General features: G+C 35.4%; 2 protein-coding genes across 3 annotated transcripts in view; both read right to left on the reverse strand.

Annotated features, from left to right (window-relative positions):
- The window catches only part of LOC145248787 (kin of IRRE-like protein 1), a 2,909,730-nt gene that overhangs the window by 1,101,494 nt on the left and 1,788,631 nt on the right, over nucleotides 1-19,605 (reverse strand). The gene's annotated exons all lie outside the window — the stretch shown is intronic.
- On the reverse strand, nucleotides 11,625-12,209 carry LOC145248635 (uncharacterized). Its single transcript, XM_080110311.1, has one exon. It carries the CDS (start codon nucleotides 12,207-12,209, stop codon nucleotides 11,625-11,627), a length of 585 nt encoding a protein of 194 aa, XP_079966437.1.

Consider the following 19,605-nt stretch of genomic DNA (forward strand, 5'->3'; position numbering starts at 1 on the left):
CCGTCCTCTCATCAGTTCTACGCATGCGTCAGATGACGTCATGACCTGATTTAGTTTAAATAGTTGAAGAACTTACTAAATTTCATGTACGTCGTGTTAGCTTAGTTGGTTAGAGCGTTGGTTCATTATCTAAACGTTTTGGGTTCGAATCGTGGTGTGAGATTTTTTTTTTCGATTTTTTAAATTTAAATATTGAACCAGTGTTATTTAAGACATTTTTCACGTAATGTTCGTTTTTCTGTTTTTTTTTTTACTTCGCTTATTCTTAGGTTTTCATTAACACCCCACCCCCGACCGACCACACACACCACAAAACACCCGGGTACTCACCGATTTTTAAAATTTTAATATCGAAACAGGTTTATTTAAGCCATTTTCACGTGTTTTTTTTTGTTTTTTTTAGTTTTAACGTTCGTTTTTCTGTTTCCTTTTTTGTTTTTTTCGATTTTTACGTTTAACATCGTTCGTTTCCCTTACGTTAGTTTTTTTTTTCGATGTTTTGATTACCCCCACCCCTCACCGCCCGGGTACACCCCGCTTAAGTTTTAACGTTTGTTTTTCAGTTTTCTTTTTTTATTTCGCTTATTCTTAGGTTTTTATTAACAACCACACACACCTCCAAACACTCGGGCGACGCCAGGTACCCCCCTAGTATAATAATAAATACGAAATCTGCATTAATCAAAATATCATATTTAAGCTTGTTTTACGACCGGGCAATGCCGGGCAGCCTGCTAGTTGGTATATAAACCTACTTTTAAAACAAGAAGAAACTGCAAACTACTAACGCAGGTATGTATTACAAAACTATTAATCAGCGCTCCAGAATCCTGTTTTTAATATAATCTATGATATTCTGTATTTCCAACCTTTCATAATCTTGAGCGTCTTTTAAAAGACGCCTGATCATTCTTTGTTCCGATCTTAACTTTCCTTTCAGCAGCTGCCATCTATTTGGTCCTTGTACTTCTTTTATATCTTTATGTGTTAGAGTACGAAATCACTCCATACAAACGTCATATATAATCCTAGTCATTTGTTAATCAATGGAATACTTAATGTTGGTTGTGAGTAAAAAAGAGAGCTCCTGGTCTAAACTCGTTCATGTATCTGTCTGATTATTCTTGCGCCACTGAATTATTGGCTTGCGAAAAAAGTATCAAGGATGTTGGGATACTGAACACACACACACACACACACACACACACATATATTACTTATATATTATAAATATCACATATCTATAATAGACATTACATATCTATTATATTACATATCTTCAATATATATTATATATATGTTAGATACATTACATATCTAATATATATATAACATAGCTATCATATATATTACATAGATATTATATATATTACATAATTATAATATACATATTTATTATATATTATATATATATACTAGCGGGACCTGTGGAAATTCCACAGCAGTATCTTTCATATGTAATATCTTGCTGGTGAACATTCTGTATGTGTTCGACCCTTTTGTTTAAACTGTATCGCCCCCTTACTAAAATAATAACTTTGATATATTGTCTAGGCTGATTATTTCATTACAAACACATCCATCAACTAACTTACATTTCATCATTTTTCATAATTCTTTGATATGTTACTAATTCGACCATCATTTTTCATAATTTTTACTCAAATTATCCCCCTCCCCTTACTGAAATAAAAACTTTGATATATTGTCTGGGCTTATTATTTCATTACAAACACACCAATATATAAACTCACATTCCATTATTTTTAATAATTCTTGGATCCTTTACTAATTTAGAAAATAATTTTTCATAATTTTAACCAATATCTGCACCCCCTTACTAAAATTATAACTTTGATATATTGTCTGGGACGATTATTTCGATACAAACACATCAATCCATTAACTCACATTTCATCATTTATCATAATTCTTGGATATGTTACTGATTTCAACAATCATTTGTCATCATTTTAACCCACATTATCGCTCCCCCTCTTTCTAAAATAATAACTTTGATATATTGTCTGGGCTAATTATTTAATTACAAACACACCAATCAATTAGCTCACACTTAATTATTTTCTTGGATTTGTTACTAATTTTTATAATCACTTTTTAAAAAAAATAATGTTAACACAAATTATCAACCCCTCATTTCTTATATGATTACTTTGATATTTTGCCTGGGCTTATTATTTCATTATAAGCACGTTAATCAATTAACTCACATTTCATCATTATTTATAATTCTTGCATATTGAATAATTTCGAAATCATTTTTCATAATTTTAACCAACGTTATACCTCCCACTTACTAAAAAAACCCAAAAAACTTTTGATACAAACTGTATCGCCCCCTTACTAAAATAATAACTTTGATATATTGTCTAGGCTACAATACAATACAAAAAATAACTTTGTCGATACAAACACATTACTCCATTAACTCACATTTCATCATTTTTCATAATTCTTTGATATGTTTGTAATTTGGACAATCATTTTTCATAATTTTAATCAACTAACCTCCCCTTATTCTGAAATAATAACTTTGATATATTGTCTCTGCTGATTGTTTTATTACAAACACACCAATCAATTTACTCATATTTCATCACTTTTCATAATTCTTGGATATTTCAATTCTTGGAAATTATCACTTTCTTACTAAATTAATAACTTTGATGGGCTGATTTTTTCATTACAAGCACACCAATCCATTAACTCACATTTAATAATTTTTCATAATTCTTGGATATGTTACTAATTTCGACAATACTTTTTTATATTTTTAAGCTACATTACCACCCGCTCCCCTTACTAAAATAATAACTTTGATATATTATCTAGGCTGATTATTTCATTACAGACACACCAATCAACTAACATTTCATCTTTTTTCATAATTCTTGGATATGTTACTAATTTCGACAATTATTTTTCATATTTTGACCCACATTATAGCTCTCCTTTGCTAAAATAAGCACTTTAATACATTGTCTGTGCTGATTTTTTCATGACAAACACACCAATATATTAACTCGCATTTTATCATTTTTCATAATTCTTGGATATGTTACTAATTTCGATAATCATTTTTCATAAATTTACTCCACTTTATCGCCTCCCGCTTACTAAAATAATAGCTTCAGCATATTGCCTCCGCTGATTATTTCATTACAAACACATCAATCTATTTCGAGTATTCTCATAGTGTAAATGTTCCATCTATCTTATCCAATACCGGGTGACGCTAGGGATTCTGCTAGTATATATCTTCCACCTATCTCATTCGATCCCTGGCGATGCTGGGTATTCTGCTATTATGTGTTTTTAACCTATCTCATTACAACCTGGCGACGCGGGGTATTTTGCTAGTATATATTTGCACTTATCTCATTCAATCCCAGGATTGATTTCATGTTCGTCACCCATTGTTAAAAATATACATGAAATAAAGTAATGTTTAAATCGTGAACTTTTTCAGCCATTTCCGGGATTAACTTCATACCCCCTCACCTCGCTGTCTAAAAAATACATTAAATAAAGTAATGTTTAAATCGTAAACTATTTCAGCCATTTCTGAGAATGACTTCATATCCCCCCACCCCACTATTAAAAATATACATGAAATAAAGTAATGTTTAATGCGTAAAAAGTTTCAGCCATTTCCAGGACTGACTTCATATCCCCCACCCCACTGTTTAAAATATAATTGAAATAAAGCAATATTAATGCGTAAAAAGTTTCAGCCATTTCCGGGAATTACTTCATATCCCCCACCCCACTGTTAAATATATACTTGAAATAAAGTAATGTTTAAATCATAAACTGTTTCAGCAGCTTTTTGAAATTAAAACAAAAACGTTAACACGGTAAGATATTAGGCCACTATTACTTCAACATGAATTTCTGAGTGTAGTATCTATGTTAGCATGCCAGTGACTTTAATCCTCCCCCCTTCTTAAGAAGAGTTTTGGCAATTACTGCCATGAGGACATTAAAGAGGAAAATGTGAACTCAGGATTACTTGATATATTTACGTGAGTTTTGGAATGTTACAAATAAGCCCCTAGCGTGCACTGATCCATTTAACTGACTTTTGGAATCAGTAGTAAATCCATGGGATTTTTGGGATATGACATCTTATGTCAGTGCAGTATATCATAAATATATTATATGCATCTTTTTTAACAGAACATAATGACGTCATCATCGGAAATAAACACGTGAGAATGTCACACCCCTACCCGAAAAGAAGGAGGAGATTATGCCTTGGATCGGATTAAACACTCACCAAATCCATTAACCCGCATTTAGTATAACCTACATATTAATACGATAGCGTGTGCGTTCTTAAATCTCAACCAATCAAATTTGCCCGAAAGCGTGACACACAAAAGATCACAAACGCTATCGTATTAATATATAGATTATATACATTATATATCTATTATAAATATTACATATCCATTAAAAATATTGCATATATATTATATATATATATTACATATCTATTATATAAATAACATATATTATGTACATTGCATATTCATTATATATATTATATAAATATTATTATTTTACATATCTATTTTATATATTACAAATCGATTATATAAATTACATATATATTACACACATTACATATTATATGCATTATATATATCATATATATTACATATCTATTATATAAATTACATATATATGTACATTACATATACATTGTATATATTACATACATATTATACATATATATATATATTACATATCTATTATATATAACATATCTTCTATATCTATACTATTATATAAATGCAACTTTATCTGTGTGTGTGAGTTCTTTCGTTATAGAATCAAAAACGACTTGACCGATTTTTATGAAATTACAGACAAAGGTACTTGTTGTGCCTGACAGTGTTTTCAGCTAGGTTTTGCATCGAAATGTTTCCAACAAGTATCGGTAACTGATAATCGATATGTATTATTGTACGTATGCAAATGAAAATGACCGGTCATTTTTCCAGGGCGTTGCTTAGCGACGAGCCAGACCGACGCTGACCGTATTTCTGGTATGGAATTGTTCGTACTACTACTTCACACTTCACAACGCACGCACACACGCATATTACAGCGTGTTTTCTCTTTCTTTCTTTTTTTGTTTGACTACGTTACTTCTTAATGTTTTGTGTTAATTGGAAAGACGTTTATTCATACAATTGAACAATTTACTTTCTTAAATCCAAAATTCTACAGACAGTAATACCTCAATTACAGTACAAATACAACTTAACATTTTTTATATTTTAAAATAGTTCTTCCATTTTTTTCATTGACTTGACTTTAATTAACACTTTAAATAACATTTATTTATACAAATTCGTTAACTTACCAAAAATGATAACTAATCAAAACAAAAATAAAACAACATTGCTTGTACAATACTTATGCATTTACGAACACTTATTTAAAAACCTCTCTTTTCTCATTTAATCTTCTCATGAATTTCGATTGAGATTTTTTTTTCGAAAATTTATATTTTTACATATTTATTTGATCGTACACTTCATAAGCAAAAACGGCATTAAATTCATAACAAAAATGGCATAAAATCAACCCCGACCAAGGTCAGTATTACTGCTAGTATTATATATATATATATAATATACATTACATATATATAAAATACATTACATATATACAGTGATGATCATATTTATTGGCACGGTAAAATAAAAGTTAAATTTTGTCTAATAAATTCTAAAAAAGGGATTAAATTAAAGAAAATAACAAAGTATATTATGTATTTTTAACTGGCCTTTCCGATGCAGCAATCGGATTTTAGAAAAAATAAATAACAAAGGAACAGCAAACATAATTGCAAAAAACCCTTGTTCAAAATTATTGGCACGGCTTTGTTTTTCTTTTAGTATCAGTATAATATCAATCAATTTCCGGTTTACGTGCTTTCTGAACTTTTTTATAGCCATATTATGCTTGTTTAATGCTAATTCAGTGAATAATTTTTTTCAGATAATTTTTAGATAGCGATTTATTTAAACTATTATAAGTGACTAAATTATAATTTTCAATCGCCATGGTTAAAACTAAGGAACACAGCGAAGACGTCAGGAAGCTTGTTGTAGCATGCCATACCAATGGGGAGAGCTATGATAAGATTTCAAAGAAGCTAAACCTTCTCAAATCCACTGTTAGAGTCATAATAAACAAGTTCAAATCGCAAGGCCACGTTATGAGTTTAGAGGGTAGAGGGAGAAAAAGGATTCTTTCCCCAAGAGATGAACGGAAAATTGTTCGACAAGTAAAACAAAACCCAAGGATCTCTGTTGGGGAGATTGTTGATGAACAGAGCACCTCTGGAGTGAATGTATTTCGACATACAGTTGGTAGAGTTTTGAAGAGAGCTGGTTTAAAAGCATGTCGTCCGAGAAAGACTCCCTTATTGAAGCCTATGCACCTGAAAGCAAGGCTAGCCTTTGCAAAACGTCATATTGATAAAGATGTTGCATTCTGGAAACGTGTTCTATGGACTGATGAAACGAAAATAGAGTTATTTGGCCATAATAAAGTGTCTTATATTTACAGAAAATCTGGCGAAGCTTTCCTGCCTAAGAACACCATACCCACAGTGAAGCACGGTGGAGGCAGTTTGATGTTTTGGGGATCCTTTGCTGCCTCTGGACCAGGGCGACTTGTTAAGGTCACAGGTACCATAAAAAGGGAAGATTATGTTAAAATATTGGATGAAAACCTGAAAGACTCTGCTAAAGAGCTCTCACTTGGTCGTCGTTGGTGGGTCATGCAAGATAATGACCCAAAGCATTCGGCTAAACTGACTAAGAAATGGCTTGAGGACAATCATATTAATGTTTTGGAGTGGCCATCACAAAGCCCAGACCTTAATCCAATTGAAAATTTATGGAGAACATTAAAATTGAGGGTAATGCAAAGGAAGCCTAAGAATCTTATTCAATTGGAGGATTATTGTCAGGAAGAGTGGGCTAAAATTACTACTGAAGAGTGCAACAACTTGGTTGTAAACTATGAAAAGCGACTGAGGAAGGTAATCAAGGCCAAAGGCTATACAATTGATTATTAAATAAATCGTGCCAATAATTTTGAACAAGGGTTTTTTGCAATTATGTTTGTTGTTCCTTTGTTATTTATTTTTTCTAAAATCCGATTGCTGCATCGGAAAGGCCAGTTAAAAATACATAATATACTTTGTTATTTTCTTTAATTTAATCCCTTTTTTAGAATTTATTAGACAAAATTTAACTTTTATTTTACCGTGCCAATAAATATGATCATCACTGTATATATATATATAATATCTATTATATATATAAAATATCTATTTCATACATTACATATATATTATATACAATACATATATATTTTATATATTACATATTTATTATATATATTACGTATATATTATATATTTTACATATCTATTTTATATATTACATTATAGATAAATTATACAATATTTATATATATTGATATATATAATACATACTACATATCTATTTTATATAGTACATTTTAGATATTATATATTCATTGTATATGATATATGTAACCTATATATTAGATATATTACATGTCTATTATGCATATTACATATCTATTATATACAGTATATATATATATATATCATACACATTACATATATTCTATATATTACATATCTATTCTATTACATGTATATTTTATACACTACATATATTTTATACACTACATATATTTTATATACGTTACTTCCATATTATCTATATATTTGAAGTGAGCTGCTCGCCGGACAAAACGACAAACAGCTCCTTAAAAATAATGTTTCATAAAGATTAATAAAAAACAAATATGCAGAAAAATTAATGAAAATAAATAATCAGACTTGGCTTATTAAAAGAAATGTAATTTTATTTACCCTTTTGTGTATCACACTCATGTGGTTTCTTTTGTGTCCGTAGAAAAGAAAGAAATCTTTACTGACTGGGTAAATGTTCTCTTTTTTGGCGTAAAGTCGAAAAGAAAAGATAAATTAAATATTTTTCTTTGGGATAGCCGTTCGAGTGAAAAGTGGCGTGGAAAGGTAAGAAGAATGTTTTTTTGGTTTCATTATGAGAACTGGCATAGCGCGTGTCGCGCATATGTGACAGACACAGCAGTAGCGCGTGTTAAATCCTCAAGGGTCAGCGAGCGAAAGAGGAAGAGAGGGCACTCGAATTTGGCGCCACCGTTTTTTTTTGTCCTCTTTTTTAGAGCTCTCCGGAAACGGTGACAATTCAAAAGTCTCTGCCAAATTTTAGTTCCGGGGTAGACGCTACATTACCCCCCCCCTACTAGACAGTATGTCGATAAGGAGAACAGAATGTCACTGAGTGTAAACAGCAAATCGGTGTGGGTGCTGAATGCGTCTATCCGACCTGGTAGAAATGGTCGTGCTCGATGAGTCGGGGTCGTCGAAACGGACCGTAGTCTTTGGTTTCTGCATGTGTGTGACATCATCGTCAAAAATCGCTTTCTTTAAGCGATCGACACTGACCGAGTCACGTCTGCCATTTATCTCGATTATGAAGAATTTCGGGTATCTCTTGAGTACTTTGTAAGGGCCGGAATACGGCGACTGAAGGCGGGTAGTCACGCCACTATTCCGAACGAACACGTGGGTCCATGAGTTCATGTCCTTGGGAACATGCGTGTGTACATCTTGCGCTCTTGGCGCGATGTTGAAAGGTATTGCCATATAATCCTTTACACGGGAGGTGTAATTCGCCGGGTCTGGCATGCGTTCGGGGGTGGTAGTTGTGACCATCTGCCCAGGCAATGTCAGTGAGGCTCCGTAGACCATTTCAGCTAGGGTTAGACCAATGTCCGTTTTGATGGTGGACCTAATACCTAGGAGAACGAAGGGAAGGTATTCCATCCATCTGTTAGGGTCGGAGTATGCTTTCAAGGACGCTTTCAATTGCCTGTGAAAGCGCTCAATCATGCCGTTTGCCGCCGGATGGTATGAAGTAGTGCGTAGGTGAGACAGTTCCGAAAAGAGGTAAGAGTCGAATTGTCTACCTCTGTCGGTTGTAATGGTGTTAGACACCCCGTAACGAGCTATCCAGTGTGTGATAAGGGCTTTGGCCACAGTTTCGGCAGAAGTATCTTTAATGGGTATGGCTTCAGGCCATCTCGAAAACCTGTCAATGCAAGTCAGCAGATGTGTACAGTCTCTGGAGGGTGGGAGTGGGCCCACTAAGTCTATATGGACGTGCTGAAAGCGAGCTTCAGGGGTTGAGAAGGTCGAAAGTTGGCTTTTAATGTGCTTATGTATTTTAGAGTTTTGGCAAGGTATGCAACTCCTGGTCCATTCACGTATATCTCGATTGATGGCTGTCCATATAAAACGAGACGTCACCAACTTCTGTGTAGATGCCAGGATGTGATAGGCTGTGCAGCTGAGAGAAAACAGCTCGCCTATGTTTGGGAGGAACATAAGGGCGCTCATGTCCGGTTGAGATATCACACCAAATCACTTCGCTAGAAAAGGGTATGGGAACCTGTTTGAACGATAGGCTTTCAGAATGTAGCAAGTTATTCAACTCCTCATCATTTCTTTGGTCGACGGCGATCTGTTTAAGATCGATACTATCAGTAGGCTGAATGGCATCAATGTGCATGCCCGATAATGTGTCGTCTATAATGTATAACGATAATGTAGTCTAAATGACGAGCTTCTCTGGGTGAATGCTTGCTGTGTTTGGCGAGCAAGGCGTGCGATAGCGGTTTATGGTCCGTAAAAAGAGTGAAGTCGAATCCCTCTAACATGTAGCGAAGATGCTTGACTGCACAATAAGCGGCTAAAAGTTCTCTGCCAAAGGTACTATATTTGGTCTCAGCATTCTGATGTCGCCTGGAGAAAAAAGATAGTGGTTGCCACGTGTTGTCTCCAGACTGCTGTAATACCCCTCCAATGCCCACATCAGATGCATCTACTGACAGGGATAGGGGAGCGTGTGGGTGGGGAAAAACCAACATAGTAGCAGCGATTAACGCTTCTTTTACTTTGTTGAAGGAGTGTAATTCCGTTCCGTTCAAAGTGATTGTCTCATTTTCTTTTTTTTTTGTTCCTGAGTACATCCGTTAAGGGCTGTGCGATTTCGGCACAGTGAGGAACGAAACGCCTCTAAAAATTTATCAACCCGAGGAATTCACGAAGTTTACGAAGGGAAGTGGGTAATCAACAATGGATTGGACTTTTTCCGGGAGAGGGCGGATACCCTCCGAATCAATTAAATGTCCCAGGAAGGAAAGCGAAGAGACTCCAAACTCAAACTTGCTGGGGTTGATGATAACACTGTATTCCGACAATCTGTGGAACAGTTGCTTTAGATGCTGCACGTGTTCGCTTTCGGATGAACTCGCTACGAGTAGATCATCAATGTATGCGTAAACGAATGGTAATCCACGTAAGACTGCGTCTATAAATCGCTGGAAGGACTGGCCAGCATTTCTCAGTCCAAAGAGCATTCGTAGAAATTCGAAGAGTCCGAATGGGGTAGTTATAGCAGTTTTGGGGATATCTACAGGGTCCACAGGAATCTGATTGTACGCACGGACGAGATCGATTTTGGAGAATATCGATTTACCATGGAGAGAGTTAAAAAAATCCTGGAGGTGAGGAATGGGGTACTTATCTGGAGCCGTGTGACTGTTCAGTGCTCGATAATCCCCGCAAGGGCGCCAGTCGCCTGCTGACTTTTTCGGCACCATGTGGAGTGGCGATGACCAATTACTGTCGGAGGGTCGAATAATACCCAAATCCAACATGTGCTGAAATTCTTGCTTGGCGACTTTCAGGCGGTCAGGTTTGAGTCTGCGCGGGCGGGTGCTCACAGGAGGTCCTCTGGTCTGGATGTGGTGGGTAACATCGTGTGTAACCCTGTCGTTGCTAAAAACAGGACGAGTTATATTAGGGAAACCGTAGCATCCTTCAATATGACCGGGCTTATCGTCATCTTTCTATTAATCTTCCCTTGCACGGTAAGTCCAGTGCTATTGTCGATTAATTTGCCGCGTTTGACGTCCACAAGTATGCCAAAATGATGCAAGAAATCCGCTCCTAAAATTGGAATGGGCAGCTTCGCGATAGTAAAAATCCATTGGAAGGTGCGTCGGAATCCCAGGTCTAATGTTAACGACTTTTCTCCGAAAGTCGGAATAGATGAGTGATTCACAGCTTGTAGACAGAAAGTCAACGGGGTACGTTTCTCTTTCAACAGTTCCTTGGGGACTATGCTGATTTCTGCACTGGTATCAACGAGGAATCGTGTACCAGTGTTCTTGTCTGTGACGTAAAGGGTGCGACAAATGTGGTTTCTGCCGGGGGTATCGGTCGCCCCTACCACCTGGCCTGGCCGTTTCCCGCTTGCTTATCGTTCTTCATGAAAGAGCAAGGCCTGCGGCATCGGAAAGCCTTTTCGCCGTAACGCGCATGGAATCGATACAGCCTGTCACCATTTCGACTGTTACCTCGTGGTCGAGAACGGTTCTGTCCGCTCGGACGCGGGTATCTGCTTGGTCTGAGCTCCATATCACGAATCTGGTCACTCAGGTTTTGGATTAGCTGGGCTTGTCTCTCCAGTTCTTCGCGGATATATGTGGAGGTGCACCGGGGCTACTGAAACCGTTACCTCCATGATTTTGTCTGCCAACTCCGCCAATTCCTCGAGCAAGGTTGTGTCTTTGGAAGACGCTAGTATCATCTGAATACTGGACGGCAGCCTACTAAGGAATAATTGTTTGAGGATGTCCGGCTGTAGAACGCTTTCGCGCATTAATTGTTTCATCTGTAATTGGGATGGTTTTCGGTCGCCGAGTTCCTCCTCGATCAGCAGTTGCTGGAGACACTTTTGTTGGGAGTCGGTTGTTCTTCTGATTAACTCCGACTTAAAAGTGTCATAAGAAATAGATCCTGGGGGTGCCATTATCAAGTCGCGGACTTCAGCCATCACTTCGTCCGTGAGTGCGGCCACCACGTGGTTTAGCTTAGTTAATTCGCTGTGAACTCGCTGAGTGAAAAACTGAGCTTCCACGTGGGCGAACCACAATGTCGGGTCGTGTGTCCAGAAAGGCAGAATTTTAAGAACGGCCTGTATTGCAATTGTCGCCGACATGGTATCACTATCCATGGTTGGTTTGCCGCCCTGGCCTGGGTTGAGAAAAACTTAGTTTGAAAGTCTTTAAACTGCCGAATTGGGAATGTCCAGCTCCTTGCATGTTCTACCAAAGTCTGACGAAAAGGGGTCACCAGTGAAGTGAGCTGCTCGCCGGGCAAAACGACGAACAGCTCCTTAAAAATAATTTTTCATAAACATTAATAAAAAAACAAATATTCAGAAAAATTAATGAAAATAAATAGTCAGACTTGGCTTATTAAAAAAAATGTAATTATATTTACCCTTTTGTGTATCACACTCATGTGGTTTCTTTTGTGTCCGTAGAAAAGAAAGAAATCTTTACTGACTGGGTAAATGTTCTCTTTTTTGGCGTAAAGTCGAAAAGAAAAGATAAATTAAATATTTTTCTTTGGGATAGCCGTTCGAGTGAAAAGTGGCGTGGAAAGGTAAGAAGAATGTTTTTTTGGTTTCATTATGAGAACTGGCATAGCGCATGTCGCGCACATGTGACAGACACAGCAGTAGCGCGTGTTAACTCCTCAAGGGTCAGCAAGCGAAAGAGGAAGAGAGGGCACTGGAATTTGGCGCCACGTTTTTTTTTGTCCTCTTTTTTAGAGCTCTCCGGAAACGGTGACAATTCAAAAGTCTCTGTCAAATTTTAGTTCCGGGGTAGACGCTACATATTGCATATCTATTATATATATTACATATCTATTATATACATTACATATATATTGTATATATTACATATATATGTGTAATGAAAAATAAAGACCTTTTAAGATATTAGAAAGGTTTTATTCAACATAAAATTCCGCAGGTACAACAACATTGTCGGTAACGAACGACTAAGCTGGGAAAAGGCGCCAATTTCGTTCTATTTGTAAACATCTGGTGCGCATGCGCACTAGCGCTCTAAACTCACAACACTCACCACCACATTTTATTTATATTTCGGGTTGCAGGTGATCTTCCTTCCCCTTTTTGTAGCTTCTGGAAGAAATTTGAAAACGCCCTTCTTCGAGTCAGACTGTTGCTGCTGCTCTTCTATTTCTAAACACTTTGTTTTGTCGACTGAAGAGAAAGACTCTCCATTTGGTGAGGTATTATTCTTTGGGGTTTCCTGTTGATCAATCAACTCTGGTTCGCGGATGTTTGATGGGGTAGTAGAATCTGGTGATGTACCATGATCAGGGGAGACAGGAGATTCCAAGTTTGTAGAGGAGGGGTCAGTGACAGGAGTGGGGGCTAGGTCTTCTGTTGAGACTGTTGACTGATGGCCGTCAGGGAAACGAATTCTGGCAAAGTTGGGAGTTGCAGATATTATATCTACTGGTTCCACTAGGGGATCTGACTTGTGTTGGCGGACAAACTTCCTAAGGAGGGCCGTTCCTCCTTGCAGCCACTCGGGTAAGGTATATCCGGTGCCCGACCTTCTGGAAAAGTTAAACATTCTCTCGTGTGGGGTTGAGTTAGTTGCTGTACAAAGTAGCGATCGAATAGAGTGCAAAGCTATGTCGAGTACTTCATGCCAGTGACGTTCGTTCAATTGCCTGGTTTTGAGTGCAAGTTTGATCGTTTTCCAGATTGTGCCATTTACTCTCTCGCATTGTCCATTGCCGATTGGATGGTATGGAGTTGAGTGAGTAATCACAACTCCATGTTGCCAGAGAAACTCTTTTAGTTCACATGAAATAAACTTACTTCCTCGATCACTATGGATGGAATCTGGGCAGCCAAAAAAGGTAAATAAATTCTGGAGACAATTTATAACAGTTTTTGTTGATATGTCCTGACATGGATAGACAAAAGGATAGCGTGAATATTCATCTACAATCACGAGTAGGTATTTGAGATTATTCATAGATGGTTTCGGTCCCATGAAATCTATTGAAAGACGTTCAAAGGGGGATCGGGAATGGATTAATCGACCTGATGGAGGTTTGAAGAACCTTCGTTTTAGTTCAGCACATATTTGACATTCAGCGCAGGTGCGCTTAGCATCTTCCATGGAGAATGGTAGATTCTTCTGCCTCACAAAATGATAGAGTCTCGCTACTCCAGGATGATAAAGTGCTGCGTGCAGGTCCTTTAGTGATAATGAGTGCGAAGCAGAGCATGATCGAGAAAGGGTATCTGCAGAGTTATTAAGAGAACCTGGTCTATATACTATCTCATAAGAATAGTTTGAAAGTTCAAGTCTCCACCGAAGCAGCTTATCGTTTTTAATACGATTTGGTGTCTGCGTGTTGAACATAAATGATGCAGCCTGTTGGTCAGTAATAATGGTAAAATGTCGACCGAGTAAGAGGTCACGCCATTTACGCACAGATTCTACAATGGCTGCCGATTCACGTTCCACTGCTGAATGTCGACGCTCTGACTACGTTAGGGTTCTGGAAAAATATGCTACTGGACGTCTAGTCTGCGAAAGGCAGGCTGCTAATGCTGTCGCTGATGCATCAGTTTCTATCGTAAAAGGAAGTTCATCCTCAATGGCTGCAACCGAAGCCTTGCAAATTTCATCTTTCATGGCTTGAAATTGATTTTTGAGTTTCTCAGTGATAGGAAAGGACGTAATGTTTAATAAAGGTGAAATCCGATCTGAGAAATTCTCTATCCATGGTGAATAGTATGAGAAGAGACCTAGAGCCCGTCTGAGTGACTTACTGCAGTTCGGAATCGGTACTTCTTTTAGTGGTGTAAGTATGTCTGGATCAGGACTGATTGTTCCATTTTCCAATAAGTGCCCTAGAAACTTTAGTTTGGTTATACCATATTCACATTTTACAGGGTTTAGTTGCAAGTTAAGACGGTTGATAACCTTTCTAAAAGCTTCCATATTTTCGTTTAATTCTTTATTAGTTTTTCCTCCGATGACAATGTCATCAATGTAGGCAAATGTACCTTGGAGTTCTTGAATCAGATTATGCATAATACGTTGAAACACAGCTACTGAGTTCGTTAGCTCAAAAGGTAACCTAGAAAACTCGTATAGTCCTCCGTCAGCTTCAAATGCTGTGTAAATTCTCTCGTCTCTACGTATAGGGCATTGATAATATGCAGACTTCAGGTCCAACTTATTGAAAATTTTGTACTGTGATAGTTGGCGTATGATATCCGAAATTTTGGGAAGCGGAAAAGCATCCAAAAGTGTAAACCGATTTATAGTTGCAGAATAGTCAACGACCATGCGACGCTTATGTCTTTCATTTCTAGTTACTAGTACTTGGGCTCTCCATGGGGAATTCGATTTGATTATGATACCTTCTTTTAATAATTTTTGTATCTCATTCCGGATAAATTCGCAGTCCGATGCTGAGTAGTTTCTGCTTTTTGTTGCGATGGGCTTACAATTCTTTGCTAAATTAGCAAAAAGAGACGGTGGCTCGATTTTCATCTGAGTGACGTTACAAATTTATAACGGAATTCCACCCGGTTATGCAATTGCATGAACTCTTGTCCTAGTATAATTGGAGCACACAAGTTGGGAAGGATAGATAGACGCATATTAGTGTAAATTTGTCCATTAACAGCGATGGACGCAACACAGTGTCCTAAGGGTTTGCTCGTGAGATTCGAGGAAGCCATGCTTACCGTATCATTAGAAGGTAATATACTAAGGTCGAGTGATCTCACGATGTTCATTCGTATAAAGTTATGTCTACCATAGCTTTCAAACAGGTACTATTAATTGTTGCATTTACTACAGAATATTGTGTGCATGGAGTGCATTGGGATGACGTAGTGAGGGCAATATATGCAGAACTAGTCCTGGTATTATAAGTTGTTTGTTTTATTTTAGATCGGCAGACTTTAGAGAAGTGGCCCCTCTTTCCGCATTTAAGGCAGTCAGCATTCCGAGCTGGGCAAATATTTCGAGAATGATTTTCTCGTCCACAGAATTGGCATCTGGCGAAGTGAGTCGCCTGATTATTTCTGGAAACAGCAGCAGATTCATTAGTTAGTTCCAAACTAGAGTTATTTTCAGATTCCTCTGTAATGGACAGATTGAAAAACTCAACGGTACCTTTCTAAAAGGCTATTCTTTACTTACTGATACTATTCACTTCAATTTTATTAACTGTAAAAAAAAAAAAAAATAATAATGGATCGAATCTTACGTCCCGACAGATTCGAGGTGGAACCTACATGCCCTAATTCCGAAAAATCCTATAGGCATTGGAAATTAACCCTCCAGAATTATATCCGCTCACATAATAACGGATTAATCGAAAACACTTCAGATAATTTCTTTGCCTTGATCAATTGTATTTCAGCCTCTGTTTTCGATTTAATAAGCGATAAAACCGACTACGATAGTGCATTAAGAACATTGGACGCCGCTTATTTAAAACCTGAAAATATTGTTTATAATAGATATCGATTGATGACGACGAAGCAACAAACAACACAAAATATAGATGCCTTCATACTACAATTGGAAATGCTTGCCAAAACATGTAACTTCGAAGCGGTTTCTGCTGAAGAAAACAAAAATCAATACATCCGGGAAGCTTTCATCGGCGGAATTTCTTCTTCGTCCATCCGACAACGACTGTTAGAAAAACCCATCCTGACTTTACAAGACACATATGCCACGGCCAGATCTCTTGAACAAGCAGAAAAGCATTCGATAAGCTACGCAAATAACTTTACTGTAGCAGCTACAAATAATCCTTCGGGCTACAATCGTATAGCTGTGACTAAAGAAAATATGCATCCAAAAGGGGTTTGTTTTTTCTGTGGAAAATCACGTCATCCTCGATATTTATGTCCTGCACGAAACGCCGAATGTAAAAAATGCAAAAAAATGGTCATTGGGCTAAAGTGTGTAAATCTTCTATTTCTAACACTCATACTGCTGTTCTTTATGACGACTCTGACTACCCCTCACCTTCTCTATCCTGACTAGGAACTAACTCCAAAGATGTCACATTCACTCAATGCCAAATTAACGGGCACTTCGTGAACGCTATGGTGGACTCCGGCAGTGTAAAAACATTCATCAATGAAAATACTGCTAAAAAACTTAAACTCTTCACAATACCTAAAAACAAAACTATAGCTCTGGCTGCTTCCGATCAACATGCTAAAATAACTGGCGAGGCTGTCGTGGATTTAATACTGAAAGATAAAACCCATTCTGGAATAACAATTGAAATCATTGAAAACCTTTTCATTGATTTAATAATCGGAAAAGATATTTGAAAAAAATATAAAAAAGTAGCACTTAAATTCGACGGTCCTAGAGACAAACTTATAATTGGAGCTATAAACACGAATAACATTAAATTTCCGAGTCTAAATAATTTGTCAGAGAATAAAATATTAAATTTCCGAGTCTAAATAATTTGTCAGAGAATAAAATATTAAATTTCCGAGTCTAAATAATTTGTCAGAGAATAAAATATTAAATTTCCGAGTCTAAATAATTTTTCAGACAATAAAACATTAAATTTCCGAGTCTAAATAATTTGTCAGAGAATAAAATATTAAATTTCAGAGTCTAAATAATTTGTCAGAGAATAAAATATTAAATTTCCGAGTCTAAATAATTTGTCAGAGAATAAAACATTAAATTTCCGAGTCTAAATAATCTGTCAGAGAATAAAATATTAAATTTCCGAGTCTAAATAATTTGTCAGAGAATAAAATATTAAATTTCCGAGTCTAAATAATTTGTCAGAGAATAAAACATTAAATTTCCGAGTCTAAATAATTTGTCAGAGAATAAAATATTAAATTTCCGAGTCTAAATAATTTGTCAGAGAATAAAATATTAAATTTCCGAGTCTAAATAATTTGTCAGAGAATAAAATATTAAATTTCCGAGTCTAAATAATTTGTCAGAGAATAAAACATTAAATTTCCGAGTCTAAATAATTTGTCAGAGAATAAAATATTAAATTTCCGAGTCTAAATAATTTGTCAGAGAATAAAATATTTACTTTCCGAGTCTAAATAATTTGTCAGAGAATAAAATATTAAATTTCCGAGTCTAAATAATTTGTCAGACAATAAAATATTAAATTTCCGAGTCTAAATAATTTGTCAGAGAATAAAATATTAAATCTCCGAGTCTAAATAATTTGTCAGAGAATAAAATATTAAATTTCCGAGTCTAAATAATTTGTCAGAGAACAAAATATTTAATTTCCGAGTCTAAATAATTTGTCAGAGAATAAAATATTAAATTTCCGAGTCTAAATAATTTGTCAAAGAATAAAATATTACATTTCCGAGTCTAAATAATTTGTCAGAGAATAAAATATTAAATTTCCGAGTCTAAATAATTTGTCAGAGAATAAAATATTAAATTTCCGAGTCTAAATAATTTGTCAGAGAATAAAATGTTACATTTCCGAGTCTAAATAATTTGTCAGAGAATAAAATATTAAATTTCCGAGTCTAAATAATTTGTCAGAGAATAAAATATTACATTTCCGAGTTTAAATAATTTGTCAGAGAATAAAATATTAAATTTCCGAGTCTAAATAATTTGTCAGAGAATAAAATATTACATTTCCGAGTCTAAATAATTTGTCAGAGAATAAAATATTTAATTTCCGAGTCTAAATAATTTGTCAGAGAATAAAATGTTACATTTCCGAGTCTAAATAATTGGTCAGAGAATAAAATATTAAATTTCCGAGTCTAAATAATTTGTCAGAGAATAAAATATTAAATTTCCGAGTCTAAATAATTTGTCAGAGAATAAAATGTTACATTTCCGAGTCTAAATAATTTGTCAGAGAATAAAATATTTAATTTCCGAGTCTAAATAATTTGTAAGAGAATAAAATATTAAATTTCCGAGTCTAAATAATTTGTCAGAGAACAAAATATGAAATTTCCGAGTCTAAATAATTTGTCAGAGAATAAAATATAAAATTTCCGAGTCTAAATAATTTGTCAGAGAATAAAATATTTAATTTCCGAGTCTAAATAATTTGTCAGAGAATAAAATATTAAATTTCCGAGTCTAAATCATTTGTCAGAGAATAAAATATTAAATTTCCGAGTCTAAATAATTTGTCAGAAAATAAAACATTAAATTTCCGAGTCTAAATAATTTGTCAGAGAATAAAATATTACATTTCCGAGTCTAAATAATTTGTCAGAGAATAAAATATTAAATTTCCGAGTCTAAATAATTTGTCAGAGAATAAAATATTAAATTTCCGAGTCTAAATAATTTTTCAGACAATAAAACATTAAATTTCCGAGTCTAAATAATTTGTCAGAGAATAAAATATTAAATTTCCGAGTCTAAATAATTTGTCAGAGAATAAAATATTAAATTTCCGAGTCTAAATAATTTGTCAGAGAATAAAACATAAAATTTCCGAGTCTAAATAATTTGTCAGAGAATAAAATATTAAATTTCCGAGTCTAAATAATTTGT

This window comes from Euprymna scolopes, chromosome 27 (assembly GCF_053919585.1).
Source record: "Euprymna scolopes isolate OS-2025 chromosome 27, ASM5391958v1, whole genome shotgun sequence".
Taxonomy (NCBI): domain Eukaryota; kingdom Metazoa; phylum Mollusca; class Cephalopoda; order Sepiida; family Sepiolidae; genus Euprymna; species Euprymna scolopes.